The sequence below is a fragment of the Bactrocera oleae genome, chromosome 6, assembly GCF_042242935.1.
Source record: "Bactrocera oleae isolate idBacOlea1 chromosome 6, idBacOlea1, whole genome shotgun sequence".
Classification (NCBI taxonomy): domain Eukaryota; kingdom Metazoa; phylum Arthropoda; class Insecta; order Diptera; family Tephritidae; genus Bactrocera; species Bactrocera oleae.
Window position 1 is genome coordinate 71,714,889 of NC_091540.1, and position 18,930 is coordinate 71,733,818.

At 35.3% G+C, this 18,930-nt stretch overlaps 2 protein-coding genes and 1 long non-coding RNA gene across 20 annotated transcripts in view; 2 read left to right on the forward strand and 1 right to left on the reverse strand.

Annotated features, from left to right (window-relative positions):
- The window catches only part of LOC106624555 (phosphatase and actin regulator 2), a 211,283-nt gene extending 199,507 nt beyond the window's left edge, over positions 1–11,776 (forward strand). For 16 of the 18 annotated variants that reach the window (XM_070111423.1, XM_070111431.1, XM_070111435.1 and 13 more), the window contains 3 exons: positions 4,903–5,249; positions 5,382–5,658; positions 9,188–11,776. In XM_070111423.1, coding sequence (XP_069967524.1) covers positions 4,903–5,249; positions 5,382–5,658; positions 9,188–9,203 — 640 coding nt within the window. In that variant the 3' untranslated portion in view covers positions 9,204–11,776. The remainder of the gene's footprint in view (positions 1–4,902; positions 5,250–5,381; positions 5,659–9,187) is intronic. The other 2 variants (XM_070111424.1, XM_070111432.1) reach the window with 1 other exon arrangement.
- Positions 8,840–9,242, reverse strand: LOC118681137 (uncharacterized). Its single transcript, XR_004976810.2, has 2 exons — positions 9,153–9,242; positions 8,840–9,099 (listed from the first exon to the last, which is right to left on the reverse strand). It is a non-coding gene; the product is annotated as an uncharacterized lncRNA (long non-coding RNA).
- A 5,834-nt stretch (positions 11,777–17,610) lies between the features above and the next one.
- On the forward strand, positions 17,611–18,495 carry LOC106624557 (peptidoglycan-recognition protein SB1). Its single transcript, XM_014244298.3, has 3 exons — positions 17,611–17,734; positions 17,805–18,143; positions 18,211–18,495. The coding sequence occupies exons 1-3, from the start codon at positions 17,698–17,700 to the stop codon at positions 18,390–18,392; spliced, it is 558 nt and encodes a 185-aa protein (XP_014099773.1). The 5' UTR covers positions 17,611–17,697; the 3' UTR covers positions 18,393–18,495.
- Positions 18,496–18,930: the final 435 nt, after the last annotated feature.

Sequence of the window (18,930 nt, forward strand, 5' to 3'; positions counted from 1 at the left end):
AACCAAGCGAGAGCTTTCCAAGTTCTTTTTTACAAGTATATTCCTTATTTTGTTTTTTATTTTTCCAAAGAAAAATATTTTATTTATTTGCGGGTATGTGTGCTAAGCAAAGTATGATTTGCATCATGTTTATATATGGGTGTGTGTGCAGTTGTAGTTTGCAAAGGAAGGGTATTCATTCTGAACAAAAATATTGTGAATTTTCATTTGACTTTATTGGCACGTTGCCGGACTATTTTTGCTTGTGTTGCAACAACAAACGCGTAAGCGGCAATTTTCATATTGAATTTCAAATTATTTGCTACATTTCACAAAATCGCATAAATATTAACTTGATGCAGACATTTATTGTGCATTCTAGAAGTTTGGCAGAGAAAGTCATCAGGAGCGTTTTGCAGCAGTGTTATGAGTGGAGTATTTGTGTACAAATAAGTTGCATATTTAAATGTGCATGTGTACGTGCGTAGAACACGAAATAAGTTGGTTCAGCTTGCTTTGAGTAGATTTCTGCTGGAAAAGTTTACATTTTGAATAGTTTGAGTTGCAATGGAGGCGCACACAGAACACAAAGAAACATCATATACTCAAAAGGTGACGTATGTGCGCATATGAGATTAATGTCATAAGTGTAAGCCAGTATTACCTTAAGACTTGTATAAAACCAATTGGAGATCTTTGCTGATGATTAAAGTTCAATCAAAAAGGCCTAATAACATCTCTAAGATGTTCTTATTTCAATAAATCTTAAATAAAAATGCAAGTGCTAAATACCTTTAAACGCTGAGTTTGTAACTCCCAGAAAGAAACGTCGGATACCCTTATAAAGTATAGATATAAATGATCAGCGTGATAAGCTCCGTCGAGTCCATCTGTCTAGTTAGTCCCTCAGTTTTTGGAGAAATCGATCTGAAATTTTGCAAACGCGCTTTTCTCGCCAAGATGCTGCTAATTTCTCGGATCACTATAGCATATAGCTGCCATACAAACTGAACGCTAAAATCAGATTCTTGTATAGAAAATTTGCTCTTAATTTGTGAAGCGTATTATAGACTGCAGTATGGTGCAACCGAAGTTAATGCTTTTTATGTTATTTTATTTTTTTTGTTTCTCCGACTATATACAGTAATAAATATGTATGTATAAGTGCGATGTATTAGATTATAATAAGTTTGAAGTGCTTTTACCTTCCTAAATTTTAAGTTTCTTCAATAAGCAATAATTGCTTCTCTTGTCAAATTTATTGAAACCACATTCATACATGCAACCATAAATACTCAACAAAAGTCCTCAGCCAGAACTTACAACTTTGCAGATGTACATACATGTATACTGTTACATGCATATAGCCGAACGCGTATACATTTATACACACGTTCATGTGTGCGCGTGAAAATACGACATGCGTCTTTTACTCACTCGTTTCCGCCGCCGACGCTATTCGGCGTGTTAAGTGCTCTTAAATTGTTTATGTTGCATAACCACCGTGCCCCAAAGTGTGTTGTGCGCTGTAAATTCAGTAAACAAGTTTGCACGACACCCAATTACCCATCCGCATCCGCACACACATACACACACGCGCCTATAAGTCAACCCACGCTGGTGGAGACCGCTACAGTAGCCATTCACATTCACGGAGAATGCAACAGTAACTTATGACGCGCATTCACACACACGAAAGTTAAATATTAAATATCCGCACGCATGCGTGTACGTGTATGTGTGTAGTCGTATATTTTGAGCACCTTTTCCTTTATGGCCGTACCGAGTTGCCACACCGTCTGTCACGTTAATAAATATCCTGTTGCGCGGCGCTGCTTTCGTTAACCTTGCGCCCTTTTAGAGGCTTTGTCTATGTGCCACGCGCTGGAAATGGCTCAAGCACTCATTTTTCAACCTTTTTGCCAAAGAAATCCAATAAAATGAAATAAAAAATCCGTGGAAACGCTCGTGCGCTTTGTGCTCGGCAGCATATAACTACAAGTATGTATGTAAATACGTTTGCTGTAGCATAACTTTGGTTCCGCTTGGCGCATTCCGAATTTCGCGCTTTCGGAATGCTTTCTTAAAATATTCCTTTTATGACTGCTGCATATTTTATTTTTAATTTTGGCATCGTAAGTGTGTGCAAACGTGTTGCTTTCGATTTACTCGTATGCTCACACACACACACATACATATGAGTATAACTCGCAAATCATAAAAGTTGTGCGGAATTGAATTGAAGTACCCATAAATTTCGAAACCCATTGTTGGTGTTGTGGCTCCTTTGACGTGCTTGTATTGTGACGATGATAGGTGCTTCGGTGGTGGGGGGCACCCTGTGATTTGCTGCGGATCATTCAGCTTTTAATGGAAAAGTTGTGCACATCCGGAGCATTGAACGCTCTCACTTTTTCCTACGCGTATATTGTTAATATAAATACTGACAGCTCATTTACTTTGCATATACACTTTTTTCGAATTTAATTCAGACTTATTTTCTGTTTTTGCTTCAAGCGTTCAGCGCGCTGAGCTCATTTAAAACTGAAACTGATATTAAAATAAACAACAAAAATGCTTTAATTGTATTTAGTCACTGACTGTCATTTAATTTTATTTGCATCAGTTAGAAATTAGAAATTAGAAATGCTTACATCATGTATTCCCAAAAGATTTGTGTGATGCTGATATGCTCCAGTTAGACGCTCATGGCCCAGGAGCACTGAAGAAGTTAAGAGTGCTAACAGTTCTATTTTGTATTGATCCATTGTTGTCTACTTGAACTATTGCATACTTTTTGTAATGGAGTAAATACATTTTCAGTGGCATGTTGTGATGAGCAACAGAGCGCCTATATAATTATCTTTGAAAATGCTGGCATTCTCGCTTCACCCCACCTCGAGCTAACGATTCAAATATATCCAACATTTAGCATATTTAACAACAGTAGTATTTACAGTACAGAAGCGCCTGAAAAGTAATTTACAGCTAAAAAAAATCGTTATCGTTCCTGGGCTCAATTATGGAAAATCTCACAGAGTATACAAACCTAATTTTTTATTATTATTCAGAGAACTCATTCTAAGCCTAGTACGCTAACTTATCTCACTTATAATGCTTCCTTCCAGCTCATTGCCCTAAAAAAATCGTTTACTTCTACAAGAAATATGAAATTAATTTATTTTAATTTTAGGTATTTTTGTTGTTGGCGATTTTTTATTTATTTGCGAATCGCAAACACTTTTTCATTTGCAATAATTTTCATTCGCGAAGGCAATTAAATATTATATATATTCAATTTCAATGTAAAATTTATGGTAAATCGTATAATGAAATATGTATATGCTTGTGTGTGTGTGTGTGCAAAATGTTGTAAATGTTGTTAGTGCAAGCGTCCGGGCCCTGCTGCGACAGGAAGGAGCCTCGGTGCTTTCCTGGAACATGTGAGTTCACTTATGGCGAGGCGTTTTATCTCCGCCTCGCAATGCTCATTAAGTACACCAAACTTAATGCTTGTTAACTTAAGCCCTGCAAATATATGCAAATATTACTGAATATACGCACACGCACACACACGCTTGCCGTGAGTGTGGAGTGAATAACTCTGATAACCAGGCAGAAACATGCACAGGTGGCTGCGGCACGGCATTGAATATATGAGTACACTGCGTGCAAAAAATTATCGCACATTATTGGTTTTGCAAAACATAGCAGTGCTCTTGAACAAAAAACGCTGAAGATGATTTAACTATTTTATTCAGACTCTGAAAGCCATACATTTGATCAGGCTTTTGGATTGTGGTTCCCAGTTTACGCTCAATATGTGCAGGAAACTTAGAATAACAGCAAACTTAGTCGTTGACAAATTTCAAGTCTGTGAGCTTTCGCATGCACTGTGAGTTGGGCCGGTTGACTTCATGTCGTCGCTTTCGGATGCGATAGTCTGGCGAACATATTCACGTCCAGGAAAATATGCATTTCTGAAAGGATATTAGTGTGCTCTCGAATTTCAGCAGCAGACTCACTGACTTTTATGGTGTCTGCACACTACACACACACACATACACACAATTAATTTTATCTACATTCAGCATTTCACTTTAAATGTCGTCAAAGCGCAAATAATTTTACGTTCAGTATATTTGCATGTCAACACACACACATACACACGCACTTCATATCTCACGCGTCCTGTGCACAGCCAAAGGGGCACAGGTAGAAGAAGGTTCAGAGCAGGGCGGCTGACACATTCATTTCCGCATTGCTGACACAGTTTTAATTCCTTTTTGTTTTTGTTTCATATCTTATTTAACTTAGCCGTCGGGGAAGAACCCGCTGCCAAAAGGGCTTGTGGGGGGGCTTTGTATGGTAGCCAGATAAATGAAAAAAGTATTAAATCCTTTGAATAATTCAAATTGCTGGAAAAGGGGAGAAATCTGATATATGTTTACCATATATAGGAAAAAGAGTTAATTTTTTTAAACAGTTATTATAATTTTTAATAATATTTCTGAAAAATTTCTTTTTAAACTTTTATTTTAGAAATTGTAAAAAGTACATTAATTTGTGCATTCGAGTATCTTTCTAGCATATTTTAAGTTTACATTAGTTTCTGCATGTATGTTTGTATGTGTGACAGCCCTTAGAAATCACTTCCAAGCACACAGTCGCATGCTAAATGGTGAATAATTTGTGTATTTGTGTTTTATTTATGTATTTGTATGCACTCTTGTAACACGCACGACAACAGCACTTGCAAGAAAGAAAGAGAACACACACACACACACACAATAAAAAATATAAAAAAACACTGCATTAAATTGTAATCAAATAAATCATGGCAAAACGTTTTACTTATCTCTTCCACACTTTTGTTTGCTTTTTATTTCAAACCAAAACAAAAACAACATTTCTATTGCGCAGCAGGCAGCAGGTGTTCAACATCAATTTGCCCTGCACCGTCGAGAACAAGGAGAACACTCGGCCGTTTGTGATACGCGAGAACAGCAGCGATAGCGACGAGGGTGACGGGCGCATACTCTATCGCGAGGACGACAATGACCGACAGGCGAAGATTGCGCGCAAAGAGTCACTGTCGCTGAAGCTGCAATTGCGACCCGACAAGCAGGATCTGATCAATCGCAATATCCTGCACCAGGTCACCGATAATGAAATCAAGGAGTCGAAGGAGGCCATTGGCGCACGTCTCATACGCCGACTGTCGATGCGACCCACTGCCGAGGAGTTGGTGGAGCGCAATATTTTAAAGAGTGAGTATTTCGATGGATAGCAAATTGTCAAAGCATACTACCGTTAATGCCAATGTATTTGTGTATTTGCGTTGAGTGTTAATTGCGTGAATTTATATAATTATTGTTGTATATTATTTCTTATTGGTTCAGCACAATCACCCGCCGAAGAGAAGAAACAAAAGGAGGAGAAGAAATCGTATTTGTTGCGAAAATTGAGTTTCCGACCCACCGTCGAGGAGCTGAAGGAGAAGAAAATCATCCGTTTCAACGATTACATTGAGGTGACACAGGCGCACGACTACGATCGGCGTGCGGACAAGCCATGGACAAGACTGACGCCGAAGGATAAGGCTGCCATACGCAAGGAATTGAATGAGTTCAAATCATCGGAGATGGCGGTGCACGAGGGTAGTCGGCATTTGACGAGGTAAGTTTATTACCCTGAAAAGGGTATATTAAGTTTGCCACGAAACTTGTAAAGAAGGAAACCCATAATGTAAGCTGTACAGTTGTCGACCCTGTCGATATGGTACTAATATAGCATATAGCTGTCATGCAAACTGATCGATCAAAATCATGATACAAATGTTTTTATACGTTTTATGCTATCTGAAATGCACCTGTGAAGGGTATTATAGCTTTGCTCCAGCCGATTTTAACTTTTTTTTAATCATAAGTACCTGTTTTCATCCCTTTGAACCACAAATTCAACTGTCGTAGATCAATTGAAGTAAGCATAGTAGGATTGAGAGAGATTAAAATAACCAAAGAAGTAGAGTTTAAAGCATAACGCAGTTTGTTGTTTCGTTTTAGACACAGTTGAACAGATTGTTTCCAAAAGAGCTGCTTAATTTAGAAATGATGTCAGCAAAAGTCTCTGCAATTTTGGCAGGTTAATTTTTATCCAGCTTTACTAATTTTAAGAATACTGTTTTAAATTTGCTTACTTTTTTTAAACTCGAAAGCCAGCTATTTTAACTTCAAAAATTCATTTTGTTTTATTTTTTTAAATTTCCACGTTTTACATGCTCTCCTCCGCTCCTCTCTGAAGAGCCTCAACTGCAATGCATCATTTCCGTTTATGTAATTCTCTCTGTCGGTGGCTTTCGCCTGTCAATTGGCTTAATTAAAAAGTCATTTGGGCATTACTTTTGCGGACAAAAGACCACTAAAACCATTGCCGTTGGTTCAGCTTAAATTGCCAACTATTAAGGCCCCAAGAGGCAGGCGAGTATTGTGCCAAAAGCAATCGCAAGAGCGCATCACACACACACACATCGGAGAAAGCCAAGTCAAACGACTCGAAAGCTTCACATGATTGTGTGGTTGTGTGTGTGTGTGTGTGTGCTGCAGTTAAAGTGTGAAATGGACAATGTGTATAAATACCACAATTGTTGTAACGACACAGTTTAGTGTTGTAGAAGAGGAGCAACACACATGCTCACCTAAAGACAGACTTTAGGACGTACGTGAAGAAACAAGGACAAAGGGGGAGAGAGAGGAGATTTGTGAAAATGTGAAAAGCACGAAAAAGTTTAATTTCAATGTCACTTCCTGTCACACAATGCCACGTCGAGGGGCACATTCATTTCAAGCGCTCACCAGCAAATCCATTCAAGTTCACTTAAATGCACATAAAAGATGTGTTTTACTATATGCCCCAAATGTGGTGTGTGCAACTTAGGTGTCTTGTGTGTCGTGTGTGTTGCGCCGCCGCAGATACATATTCATGGGCGAGATATTTTGCCACAATTGCAACTAATGCAATAAAATGCAAGGCGATAGAATGCGAAGAAATTCGGAGTAAACATTCATTGTATTCGGATGTGACTGGAATAGGGCGTGTGAAATGAATGGCACAATGGTGGAAAATCCTGTTATCGCACAGATATAAGTACATGAAGATGTAAGATGCACAGTCCGATGAACAATAAATCCTAGGTAATAAAAGTAATGCTTTTCGTTGCTGATATTTATGCATTGATCACGAATAACGGTACTTAAATCTTCCTCTCTATATCTCTCAGTGTTGTCCATACTATTCAGAGGTAATAAATTTTGTGAGGGAATGGTACAAAGGATGTGAAGAAGTATCAAGCTAATAATACAAGCCAATCTCATAAAAAATATTCGAAAATTGAAGTTTAAATTAAAAAATTTTTTTTTTAATAACAAAATATGAAAATATTGTTAGAAGACATTTCCAAAAACATCCATAGTTAATATTCAGAAAAGTTTTAATGGCAGAATTAGAAATATACAGTTTTTCCTCGAAATTAAATCTACTTCCGGTATAGAGAATACTGTTTCTCCTATCTTCAGACAACCAGGATCATTTCTGCAAAACCGAGCAAGCGTGCATCAACTATACCATGTCGTTACATACATACATATTCGGGACTTTGAAAGTGGCGTTGTGCTTTTACGCAAGGACACTCAAAGCGAAGCACGTGTAATATGGCAAGGCGGCACATCAACTGCCATCGCATGGGAATGTCGTTAAATGCATTGTTCAAATAAAGCTTGCAACTGCAATACATACGCCATATGCCAAAGGACCTTCATTCTACTACATATTCGAACAGGCACACATTAATGTATGTTTCACTTTTTGAGCACGTACACAATCAAATATACGAATGTGTTCAAAAAGAATTTGTCTTGCAGTATTGAAAATTACTCCAAAGTCCCCCAAAATAGTTTGGCAATTATAATGAGGGTGGCCATTAAAGCAGCGAACACATTGTTCATGCCCATCCAGTCTGTGTTTCATATATATGTATAAATAACTATATAAGTATATAAAATTGGAAAATTGGAAAAAGATAGTTTGTCCCTTGTCTTTCGCTTTACAATCTGCCTACACGCTTACATATGGAGGCACATGCCCGTTATTTCCCAATTTACAATTTCTATTAACTTCTCTGACAGCCAATTTAAGCGGATTACAATTTTGCAACACAAACCCATTTAAATTAACTTTCTTTTGACATTGTATTGGAAGTAAGAAAATTATAATTTAAGCTCGACAGTACCATTTGCACTTAACCCAGCCACGGGCTGGTTCATCAATAACCCGTCCATCGGTCTTTTTTGGCGTTTTATGCTACAACTGCCATTTATCTCCTCAATTTTGTGCAGATGCCACCCGTTTTGTTTAACTAAGATTATTTATTTATTTATTTTCGTTGTTATTATTACATTGAGCTCGCAAAACTGTTGCCGGTTTTCGATTTGCTCGAAGCGCTGCACCCTTCGGTTGAGCTGATCGGCAAGCAATTTCCCAGCTGGGCGCACTCAATTGCTATTCGAAAAATGCTTCCGTTTGTGCCTGTGTGAAGCACACCAACCCTCATACATATATATCGATATAGCCACGTGTGTTGTTTTGTGCCTAAGTGTAAGGTGTATGTGTAGTTGACTCAAGTTTTTGCTTGCTAAAAGGTTCACCAATTGATTCGGTATTTCTAACATCTCAAAAAGCCAACGTAACACCTCACACTCAGATCCTGAACCGACTTTGGTAAATAATTTATATATAAGTAGGAGGCGATACATGTATTTATTTCACCTGTAGTCTACTTCGGAAAAGAAACTCGAAACAAGACTTCTTTACCATACAATTTTATTTACTCTCACAAATGAAATGCAAGTTTTCGCACAAATAAAAAGTTTATCTCACTTCTAGAAGTTGCATCGTCCTCGAATGTTTCGTCTGGAATTTTAAAGATTATGTATGTACTTATTTGCCAAACATTTGTTTTCGTGGTGTAATCTAGAACTTTGCACTTGATTTTGTCACAGTCCCACTGAGGAAGTGGCAGCGTGTTTTAGTTCTTCTGTTATTTCTGCGCGTATTTTGGAATATCTATAAGTTCTTAAGTTTTTACGCTATTCAAACCAATAAAATATTAACCTAACTCTTTTCTTTCTCTTCTCGATTCTGTTTGCGGCAGGTTCCATCGGCCATGACAAATGCAAGGGCAGCAAACGACACTTGCAACAGCAGCCACGTCAGCAGCAACATCAGCGAAAAACTCATTTTCCAAATGCAACCAACACAATTTTGTGCTCGAACAGCAAAAGCGACAACAACAGCAGCAGCAAAAGTTCGAGCGTGATGGCATAAAAACGCGAAAATGAAATATAAGAAAATAAAAACAAAAAATTTCCAAAAAAAAAATTTAAAACTTCACAGAAAAATGGATAAAAAAATTGAAAAATGAAATGCTCAAAGACGGCAAAGCAAAATTGAAAAAAAAAACATAACAACAAACACACACAAAAATGTGAATTAGATTGTTGAAAAGAAATGAGAAGAAGTAAGAGGTTAGGAGAAAACAAAGACAAATTGCAAAAAATGGCAAATAAATTTCTATTTCTACAGTAAAAAGTAAATAAACGATAAAAGTAACAAAAAACAACTGAAAATAAGTTAAAGCATAGAAGAAGCCTTTAGCAGGCGCGAGGTTTAAAGTAAAAAGTATAAACGCTAAGGAAGTAAGGCGTCCCAAAGCCAATAAATAAATAAATAATAGAATAAAGTTGACGACAGTAGTAACAGTAACAAACGCAACAACAACAGCAACGGCAGTAGCAGTTTCTAACGATTTAGCATTTGGGGTTTCAACATTCAAAACTGCAGCGAAAGCATTAGCGAAAGCAACAAACAACAAACAATAATAAAATACACAAACAAAATGGACAACAGTGCTACTGAGCAACGCTTGTATAGCAACTTGTCCGGCTTTGCCGGGAGCTGAGCAATGCACATCAGCAGTAAATAGCTGTGGAAAAACGGCAACAAATCCACTTAGCGCCACGTCGGCAGACGAGCAGGACAGAAAATGTGCTGGACGGACGGACGCAAATTACCATGCTGTGGGGGGAAAGTGTGTTGGCAGCAAATTGCTTACCATGAGTTTAGACAGATAGTCAGAGCCACAAAATATATCCATTCCAATAAAAACATACGGCCACAACAACAACAACAACACCAGCAGCGACTAAAGCAGTTATGCAAACAATTTCGCCATGGCGATAGTAATTTTCCACAATACTAACAACAACAACAGCAACAATCGTTAATGCCACTATTGACAATGATGCCAGTGCAGCTATGCAACAACAAATCCAACAAAAAACTAAAAAAGAAGCCAGTAGAATTTTAATTTGTCCATTATTCCCTCGTAAAGTTGAATGGCGGCGCGCACTTTCGGACATTTGAAGTACACTAAAACATATTATTGTTATTTACATTGCCGAAGCCCCCTGCTGACTCTAGTGCTCAGCCAGACGCTCATTGAAGCATGACGCAAAGTTTTCCACAGGCACTTGTCTACGAAACTGTTGCAGAAGAATTATCCACTTTCCCTTTATGTTCAGTTGCAGTGTTGTTTGTCTTTTGTATCGTTTGTTTACATTCTCCGCAAAATGATAGCCCCGAATATTTGATTATACATATGTATTCTATTCTAAATGTAATTTGTAACTAGCAAACGTAATTGTAATCGTACAATAAATTTGTTTTGTAAACTTAATATCTCTAAGAACAAATAAAAACGAAAAGTACTTACAGCAATGACATACTTACGAAATAAAATATTAAATTAGACCTTCGAAAACCCGATGAGGACACAAATACAAGCATGCACACTTACATTTGAATTGCTGCGAATATTTATGCTTGAGTCAATAGAATGGAACAGAACATTTATGTGAAGACGATGTGAAGAAATGGGGAGATTGAGTTAGTCGATTCGTTGTTCTATTAGGAGCACTAGCCCTTAACACCTAATAGTACTAAACATTTTCTAAACAAAATTTTTGAAAGTATTAGTGACCGTCTTTGGCCGAAAAAGTTCGGGGTTCTCTTTTATCATATACCACACATCGACATTGTAATGTACAGCCAAGCCATACTAAAAGCTTTGTACGAATTTCATTGAGTTTCTTACGGAACCGGCTCTGTAAAGTGTTTTTCGAATCGAAAAACTATGTTTTTCAACTTTTCTTCTATTTTTGTTTTTAATATTTTTACCCTTATTTACTTTCATCTCAGTCGTGAAAGGTTTTCACAATTTGCTTATTAATGCTTCCTTCCACTTTGCTGTAGAAAGAAATGGGAAACGCTCAATTGTGGTATGATTTAGTTGAATTAGAAATTTTAACGAATTAATATTCAATAAAGTGAATTGTTTGCGCCGCCAATTGGGCCCTTGTAGAGTTTAAGTTACATTCCATTTGTATATAAATTCATTCAATTATTAACAGAATCAACAAAACGCATAAGTAAGTAACACTTCCCTTTCTTGGCTAAAATTTCAGGAATAGAAAAAAAAATGTAAAGGAATTTCTAATGCGACTTTGACTGATTTAAGAGTAAAATTGATCACTTCCAAGCGGTAGTTCAAATTTAATTAGATCCTACTTTATATATAGCTTCAAAGATTATGTGAGCATTGCTTTTAGAAAACATGTCTTAGAAAGTTTTATTCATCGTTATGTGCTGTCATTGCTGGAGTCAGAGCTTGCAAAACACGATATTTTCTAGAGGAAAATAATTTTTGATTGTTTTGAGGAGCTGCACTGAGTTTGTCATTTTAATAGTTAATAATTTTTGCTTTTCAAAAATTTGTTTTATTTATTTTTTGATTTTTTATAACATTGATTTGGGCAGTAACAACAAAAACAAACATTCAAATATGTAAAATACAAGCTTGAAAAGTGATTTTAGTATTACGGGTTGACATAGATTTCCTAGTAATTTTAAAAACATTAACAAGAAACAAAAACAATGTTAAAATAATGAAACTTGGATATATTTCGAACTTAGGCAAATTTTATAAATTTAATTCAATACTTTCTTTAAGATCCATTTTAGCCTTTTTCATAATATTTTACTCACTTATTTTGTTTTTATTTTTGTTTATAAAATTAAAACAATATTTGTTGTTAATAAGAAACTGTCCAATTTAGAAAAAAAAAGTTTAAATCTAAAAGTACACACAACAGATACATTTCTTTCTGCTTGCAAACGTATTTGTTAGCTTTAATTTAAATTAAAAATTCAACATTACATGCATACGTATTTATTGTACAAAATTACAAAGGCGTAGGCCAAACATACGTATACTTATCTATAATATATAGATATATATGTTTACAAAGAGTCAGCTGTGTTTTGAGTGGATTTTCTTACAAAAAGTACTGCTTGATATTTTGTAAAACTGTATTAAAAATACATATATACATACCTACTAATATTTGCTTATGTCCATCATATATGCCGCTTTGCGAGAGAATATCGCAAACACGATACAAAACATATTAATAACTGTTGAATAAATTGCAAATTAACACATAAATTATTACATATTTATGTATATGAGTATGTAAAACGAGGGAGATGATGATAGTCATTTGAAGTCAATGCAGAACGAGATAATAATTCGTATTTGTACTTGTATTTTAGCGAAAATGTGTTTAAAAAAAGCGTAGAGTATGAGAAGGGAGCGCAGTGGAGTGGATAAAGCTTTACAGCAACAAACAATCGTCGCAATGAAATATTGTAATGGCGCTGTGTCATATGCAATAAGGCGATATGCGAGTTCCACTCCCTCAAATATTTTATTAAGTTTAATATTGTGTCAATAACTACTTTATTACTGTTATATCAGTGAACTACTTTTTTCTTAACATATCGTTAATTGTACGAGATTTATAATTAGGTTTGTTAATTCTGTGTTTCTTTTCCTTTTTTTTTATTTTTGTGTTTGCGAACACCAAAACTGTTTGTGTAATTAAAAATTAAAAAAGCTACTTTCCGATAATCAATTCGATTGTAATGTAATTATTGCTAATTTTAAGATATATTAAAATTCATTTAATTGTAATTAACCGTTAAATACAAAGAGGGGATCGGAGAGTAGCAACCAAGTGAAAAAATATATTGAAAATAAAAGCAAAACAAAATACAATTGATCACATGATAAATTTTAAATGATAATTATTAAACATACATACATACATACACAGAAATGCATAAATACATAACTGTAAATGCAAATATTAATTGATAGTATTGACAAAGATTTGTACTATTACAAGATACGAAAAGAAAAAAATTAAATGAAAATAAAAATAAAAACAATAAACATTTAAATTGATTTAATTAAAATTAAAATTTCTCTTTTTATTCTTTCTTCTTCCACAATCATCATCAATGGCAAATTTTCTCACTGCTGAACATAGTGCGAGAAAAATAGAGTACGGTCGCTGGAAGTCTTTTACATACATATGTGTGTATGTGGTTCATAAAATATTTTCATTCTACATATTTAGTAATTTTGAAATAGTGAAGAATATCTAACATTGGCGACTACCGAAAAATATCGGCATATCTACTATTCGTTGGGAGATATTTTCAAATTAGTCGAAGGAGTCATATGCTGGCCTCATAAACTACTTACTTTTACTAACTAACTAATAGTTAAGACGATAGTATCAGATAGTAATATTTTACTTCAGAATTTCAGGTTAGCGGGTTTGTGTTTCATTAATTCCGAAAGAAATGTAAAATATTGTAGGACTTTGGCTTCTTATATCACTGGAATCTTATATGATGGTCATGAACTCATAGTCAGACTTCGAGTTATTTGTCAGAAAAAAAAAATTAAATTCTATTAAGTTAAAGAATTTTCGTTCCAAGCGAATTTCACACACAAGCCGCTTGAAGGAGATAGTGGTTGGAAATCCAACCCAAGTTTGATTATTTAATTTTTCTATATACATTTCTTTTTCAACATTCTCATAGTGACAGTGACACCTATCACATTTCTCAAGTATTTAGCAAGTAATTAGTGTTGGTACTAATAAGAATCGTCTTTACTTGTATGAGCGCGCCATTGGATTATTAAATTAATCCATTCTTTAACATTGTGTAGTTTGCAACGTAGGTTTTCGTAGATTTAGCCAAATAATTAGAAACTTACATATTTCACTCTTTTTTCGCTTCAACTACATTACCATACTATACTTTCTTACTTATAATATCTTCATGCTATACTCATTAGAAGAATGAGAAAATTAAAGTCTTAAAGAAATTATAAAAATGTATTTCTTATTGGCATAAATAATATTTAACATAACATACAAGCACATTTTGTGCTCAAAGATGTATATGGCTCACAGTTGGACAGACCACATGAGTACATAATATTATATTTTTTATTTTTACTCCAAGCAAATTTTGTAAAAAATAATAATTTTATAAATAAATCATAATTTACTAGTAAATTTTGCTTTGTAAGTAAATTTGCCTGAGCGACCATTTTGTGTAGCCAAAGAATGTAAATGTACATTAATGTTAATGCTCACTACAGTCTAACATTTTCTGGTAATAATGATTGACATATAGAGATGTTAATATAAACGAATGGACAGGCTTTCTTAGTATACCTATGTATTATATAATTTGTGGCATGTTGCTTTCAACATATGTTTAAGGAACTCTTCAAAGAGTCAAAAAATTTTAACAGAGTAAAAACAAATATATTTGATAAAAATAAAAAAGCATTATCGATATATCGTGTATAAGCATTATATACAAAACAATAATTAACCACTAAAAAGAATAATAAAAAACTACACATTAAAAAGTTTCAGTATTCTAAAGTATTTCTATAAAACTTTTGAGAGTATCTAAAAAAACTTAAGCATAAGAATGTAGACCCAAAATGTAAGAAATATAAAAGAGGGTTTCTAAAAATATTTTCACTAAAGCAAAGTGCACAGGTGTAGCTATGAAGGTTTAAATCACTAACACATATGTAAATATATTCTAAAAAAAAAAAAGAAAAAAAAAACAATTAAAATAAGCAAAATTGTGATTATGAGTGGATGTAATTGAAATCAACCGGACCGACCTTAGAATAAATGGAGAATATTATGTTTGCTTTTTGAAGCTGTCTGTCTTCAACCACTATGCGCTTAGCCTTAGTTAGCATATAACGAGCCTAAGATTTTGTTCGCTTTTCATGGTCGATTCGTTTTTGTTGTGTTGATATGTATTAGAACACAAATTGTGTCCTCAAAATCTGAAGTTGAGTACTCAAAAATGGGTGGTTTTTGAAAATTATTGTGAAAATGAAAGGAATTCAAATAAACTGTCGGTCTTTGGATTGGAAAGCCATACTAAGGACTGTCTGACAGTCTGGCTGGTTCCCATATTAAAAAAGGAAACAAATAAAATAATAATTATTGAGAACAATTTGAAAACTGTTCTAAATACTTTGACGGGTATTTTGCTACAAAACACAAACTATTATTTTTATACTTCTATCTCTATAAAGTATAATATTAAGATGACGTTTAGAGAGAGCTTACCATTTCGAACTCCTCAAGTGGTTTTTGAAAATTAAAATATTAGAAGAAGCAATACCCAAATAAAATGTAGAGGCTTGAATTATAGCGAAGCTAATTGATATGTGGGCTGAAGTATCGAAAGTTCGTTAGAACACCATAAAACGCACAAAAACTGTACGCCGGTGTTTTTGTAAAAGCAATTTGATAAGAGCAGTGAGGTAAGAAGTGACACAAGAAAACGTAAATAATTTTAATGATGGCAATTTACATGATTTGTATACAAAAATTGACAACTGTTGGCGATTGTCCTGTAAAAGTATTTAATCCTTTTCTATGAAAGCAAATAGATTGCGAAAATTGCAAAAACAAATTAGAAGAGTTCGTGTTGTAATACATCTCTACTGTATGAATATTCAACAAAATAAAATGAGTATGTATTAAATATTACACAACAGCAATAACAATAACAAAATAATAAATGAAAATTAATGAAAAATACACAAATGTAAGGAAAGTGAATAAGAAACGCATTAAACAAAAATAAAAATAAAATATACATATATTAACTGGACGCATTTGTGGAGTTGTTTTCTTATAAATGAATGAAAAATAAAATCAAAGTTAACATAAAAATTAATTCGGTAGGTGTTCGGCTTTATTTGTCCTCGTCGCCCTTCAGTTATCCGAAGCCAACTGAAAACTCCGAAATCTGATGCGTATTAATATTTTCGAGTTTTTGAGAGAATTCTGCGCTCAGTGCTCATACGATCTGACAGATTTTCATAGAAAAGATGCTTTTTATTTAATTGGATGTAATAAGATGCTGTTTCTGAAGTTGAAATTTAATAGCGAAAGTCCGCTCACTGTAAATACCTATTTTAAAGTTCCATTTGTTAATTACAGCCAATTTGTTTTTCGCCTATAACAACTGTTGTAATACAATACCTTGAAAATTAGTGCAATATGTACATATGTACTTATACTTACTTGTATAGGTATGTATCATATACTTACAATATATGCATATACTTATATGGCTGAACCATATTTAATGAAAAAGTGCTGTAGTTAAAACATACAAAGCACCCTATATTGCACTTCAAACATTTACACGATATGACACGATGTAAGGTGACCCGATAAAGTCCCAAACGTACACCCATTATGTAACTGGAGTAGTGGCGGACTGCCCATCTTCTTGCAACCATTGTGATAGTGTAGAAGCATTGTTTTCGTGCTAAGATAGGTTTTCGGTTACCACAAAGATTCTAGATCGGAAAGATTATGAACTATTTTGTTATGAGCCCAAAATTTACTGACATTGGTTAACCTCGCATTTAGTAACCACTCCGCTCACTTCAAGGATTAATCTATATACTCGTAACTACCGATTCAAATAGAAACGAACTTTTGTTCCGCTCTGTTTTTTCAAAATTTTCGCTTATCAATTTGCAACTTTGTTGTGACTTACCAGAAACATTTACAGCAACAAATAAAAAATCACTAAGACAATTAGTAATTCCTAAACTAGACGAAGTTCTTACCATACATACATACATACAAGTATGAATGAATGAATGCCTAAAATACCGGTTTGCCTTCGACGCTCGCCTAATGTTCTTTCCGTGTTTACAATTCGATCCGCTCGCAGATCATGCAATGTTTTGCATACCTTTGCACACACACACAGACTAAACACTTTTTCGGCATCCATAGGTGCCGTCACACATCTTATTCGGAGCGGTAGTGCTTCCCCTACGCGCTTTCGTGGAAATGAAGTCGACGTCAAAGAATCTCCTAAATACATATTAATCCCTAGCAATGCAGATTTGTTTCATTACTTTATTCAAAGTTAATTAACCGCAAAACAGCTGAGGTAATTCCCCACAAATGTTCGCTCGGCTGCACAGATCCGTTTATATACGGAGGTTGCCGATAAGGCGCAGTGACTGCTTATCACTAGCCACAAGAGCAATCGACAAAGCTCGATTTGAAGTGTATTTAAGTGGCAAAAGTGGCAGCGGCAGATCAGTCAAACACTTGACGCCGTAGAAAAGTCAGCGCTCGCATTCGTAAATATTTTTCTGAATTCTACTTAAAAATGGCACGTCTACTGTGTTTCGTGTTTTTGGGGATCGGTAAGCAGAAATTTGTTGCTTTTGATTTCTAAACATTTGCAAAAAATTAACAAATTTACTTCCTCCTCAGCGCTTCCCGCCTGTTTCGCGCTCAGGATCCAGCCACGGAGTTCCTGGAACGCGGCGCCTGCTCGCTCGCCCGCACGCATACCCGGCAAGGTCGACTATGTCATCATTCATCATTCCGACATTCCGAATGCCTGCAGCACCGAGACGGAATGCAAGCGCTTCATCAAGAACATTCAGACCGATCACAAGGAGCGCCGCAAGTTTAGCGATATTGGCTACAACTTTATAATTGCCGGCGATGGCAGTATCTACGAGGGCCGTGGCTTCGGCTTGCAGGGCGCGCACGCACCCAACTACAACCGCAACAGCATTGGCGTTGTCTTCATCGGCAACTTTGAAAGTGAGTGCCCATGAAATGAGAGGGAAAGGCTTTAGTTGATTCACAAATTTCGTTCGTTCGCTTTCAGATACGACACCCTCTCAAACGATGTTGCAGAACGCCAAAGACCTGATGGCACATGCGGTGCAAAAGGGTTATTTGAAGGATAATTACACAGTGCTGGGTCACAGACAAACCAAGGCGACCACCTGCCCGGGACAGCGTTTGTACGACGAAATCAAAACATGGCCCCATTGGAAGAGGCTCTGAATTCTGCTGTCGATGGCATTAGTAGTGTCAAACACAGTGATGAAAATTACTGTATTTTATATAATTATAACTATTATAAAGCTAATTAGTTAAAGAGAGATAAGACATTTGCCTAATTGCGTAAGTCGCCAGTCAGAGGTGAGAGAAGTCAGATTTCATGTTTTGAGGTCCAACACTAGCAACGAATCTAAGAATATATGTACCTATGTACATAGCCTACCAGTTGGGATGATATGGTAGATAAGGAGATGTGTGCGTTGAGTCCGTGTTTACCAGCCGGCGTTTTGTTGGTTCGTCAGAGGCAAAAAGAGAAGAAAATGTTGAAAGTTATATCCACTAGCGAATTTCAAACCATGAATTTTGTTTTCATATATAATATATAGAATGTACACATATTTGAAAATATTCTCCGAACAGTGTTAGATGACCCGTCTAATGGTTTCGGAGATATGAGAGAGATTATTGTAATCGGCTCCCGAAAACCGAAGGCTCATTTTTTTCAAAAATCAATTCACCTCGCATTCAGATTCTTATTATG

Coding starts and splice junctions, on each gene's coding strand:
- LOC106624557 (XM_014244298.3), top strand. CDS start 17,698: ATGGCACGTCTACTGTGTTTCGTGTTTTTGGGGATCG. Junction 17,735..17,804: donor TTTCGTGTTTTTGGGGATCG/GTAAGCAGAAAT, acceptor CTTCCTCCTCAG/CGCTTCCCGCCTGTTTCGCG. Junction 18,144..18,210: donor CTTCATCGGCAACTTTGAAA/GTGAGTGCCCAT, acceptor GTTCGCTTTCAG/ATACGACACCCTCTCAAACG.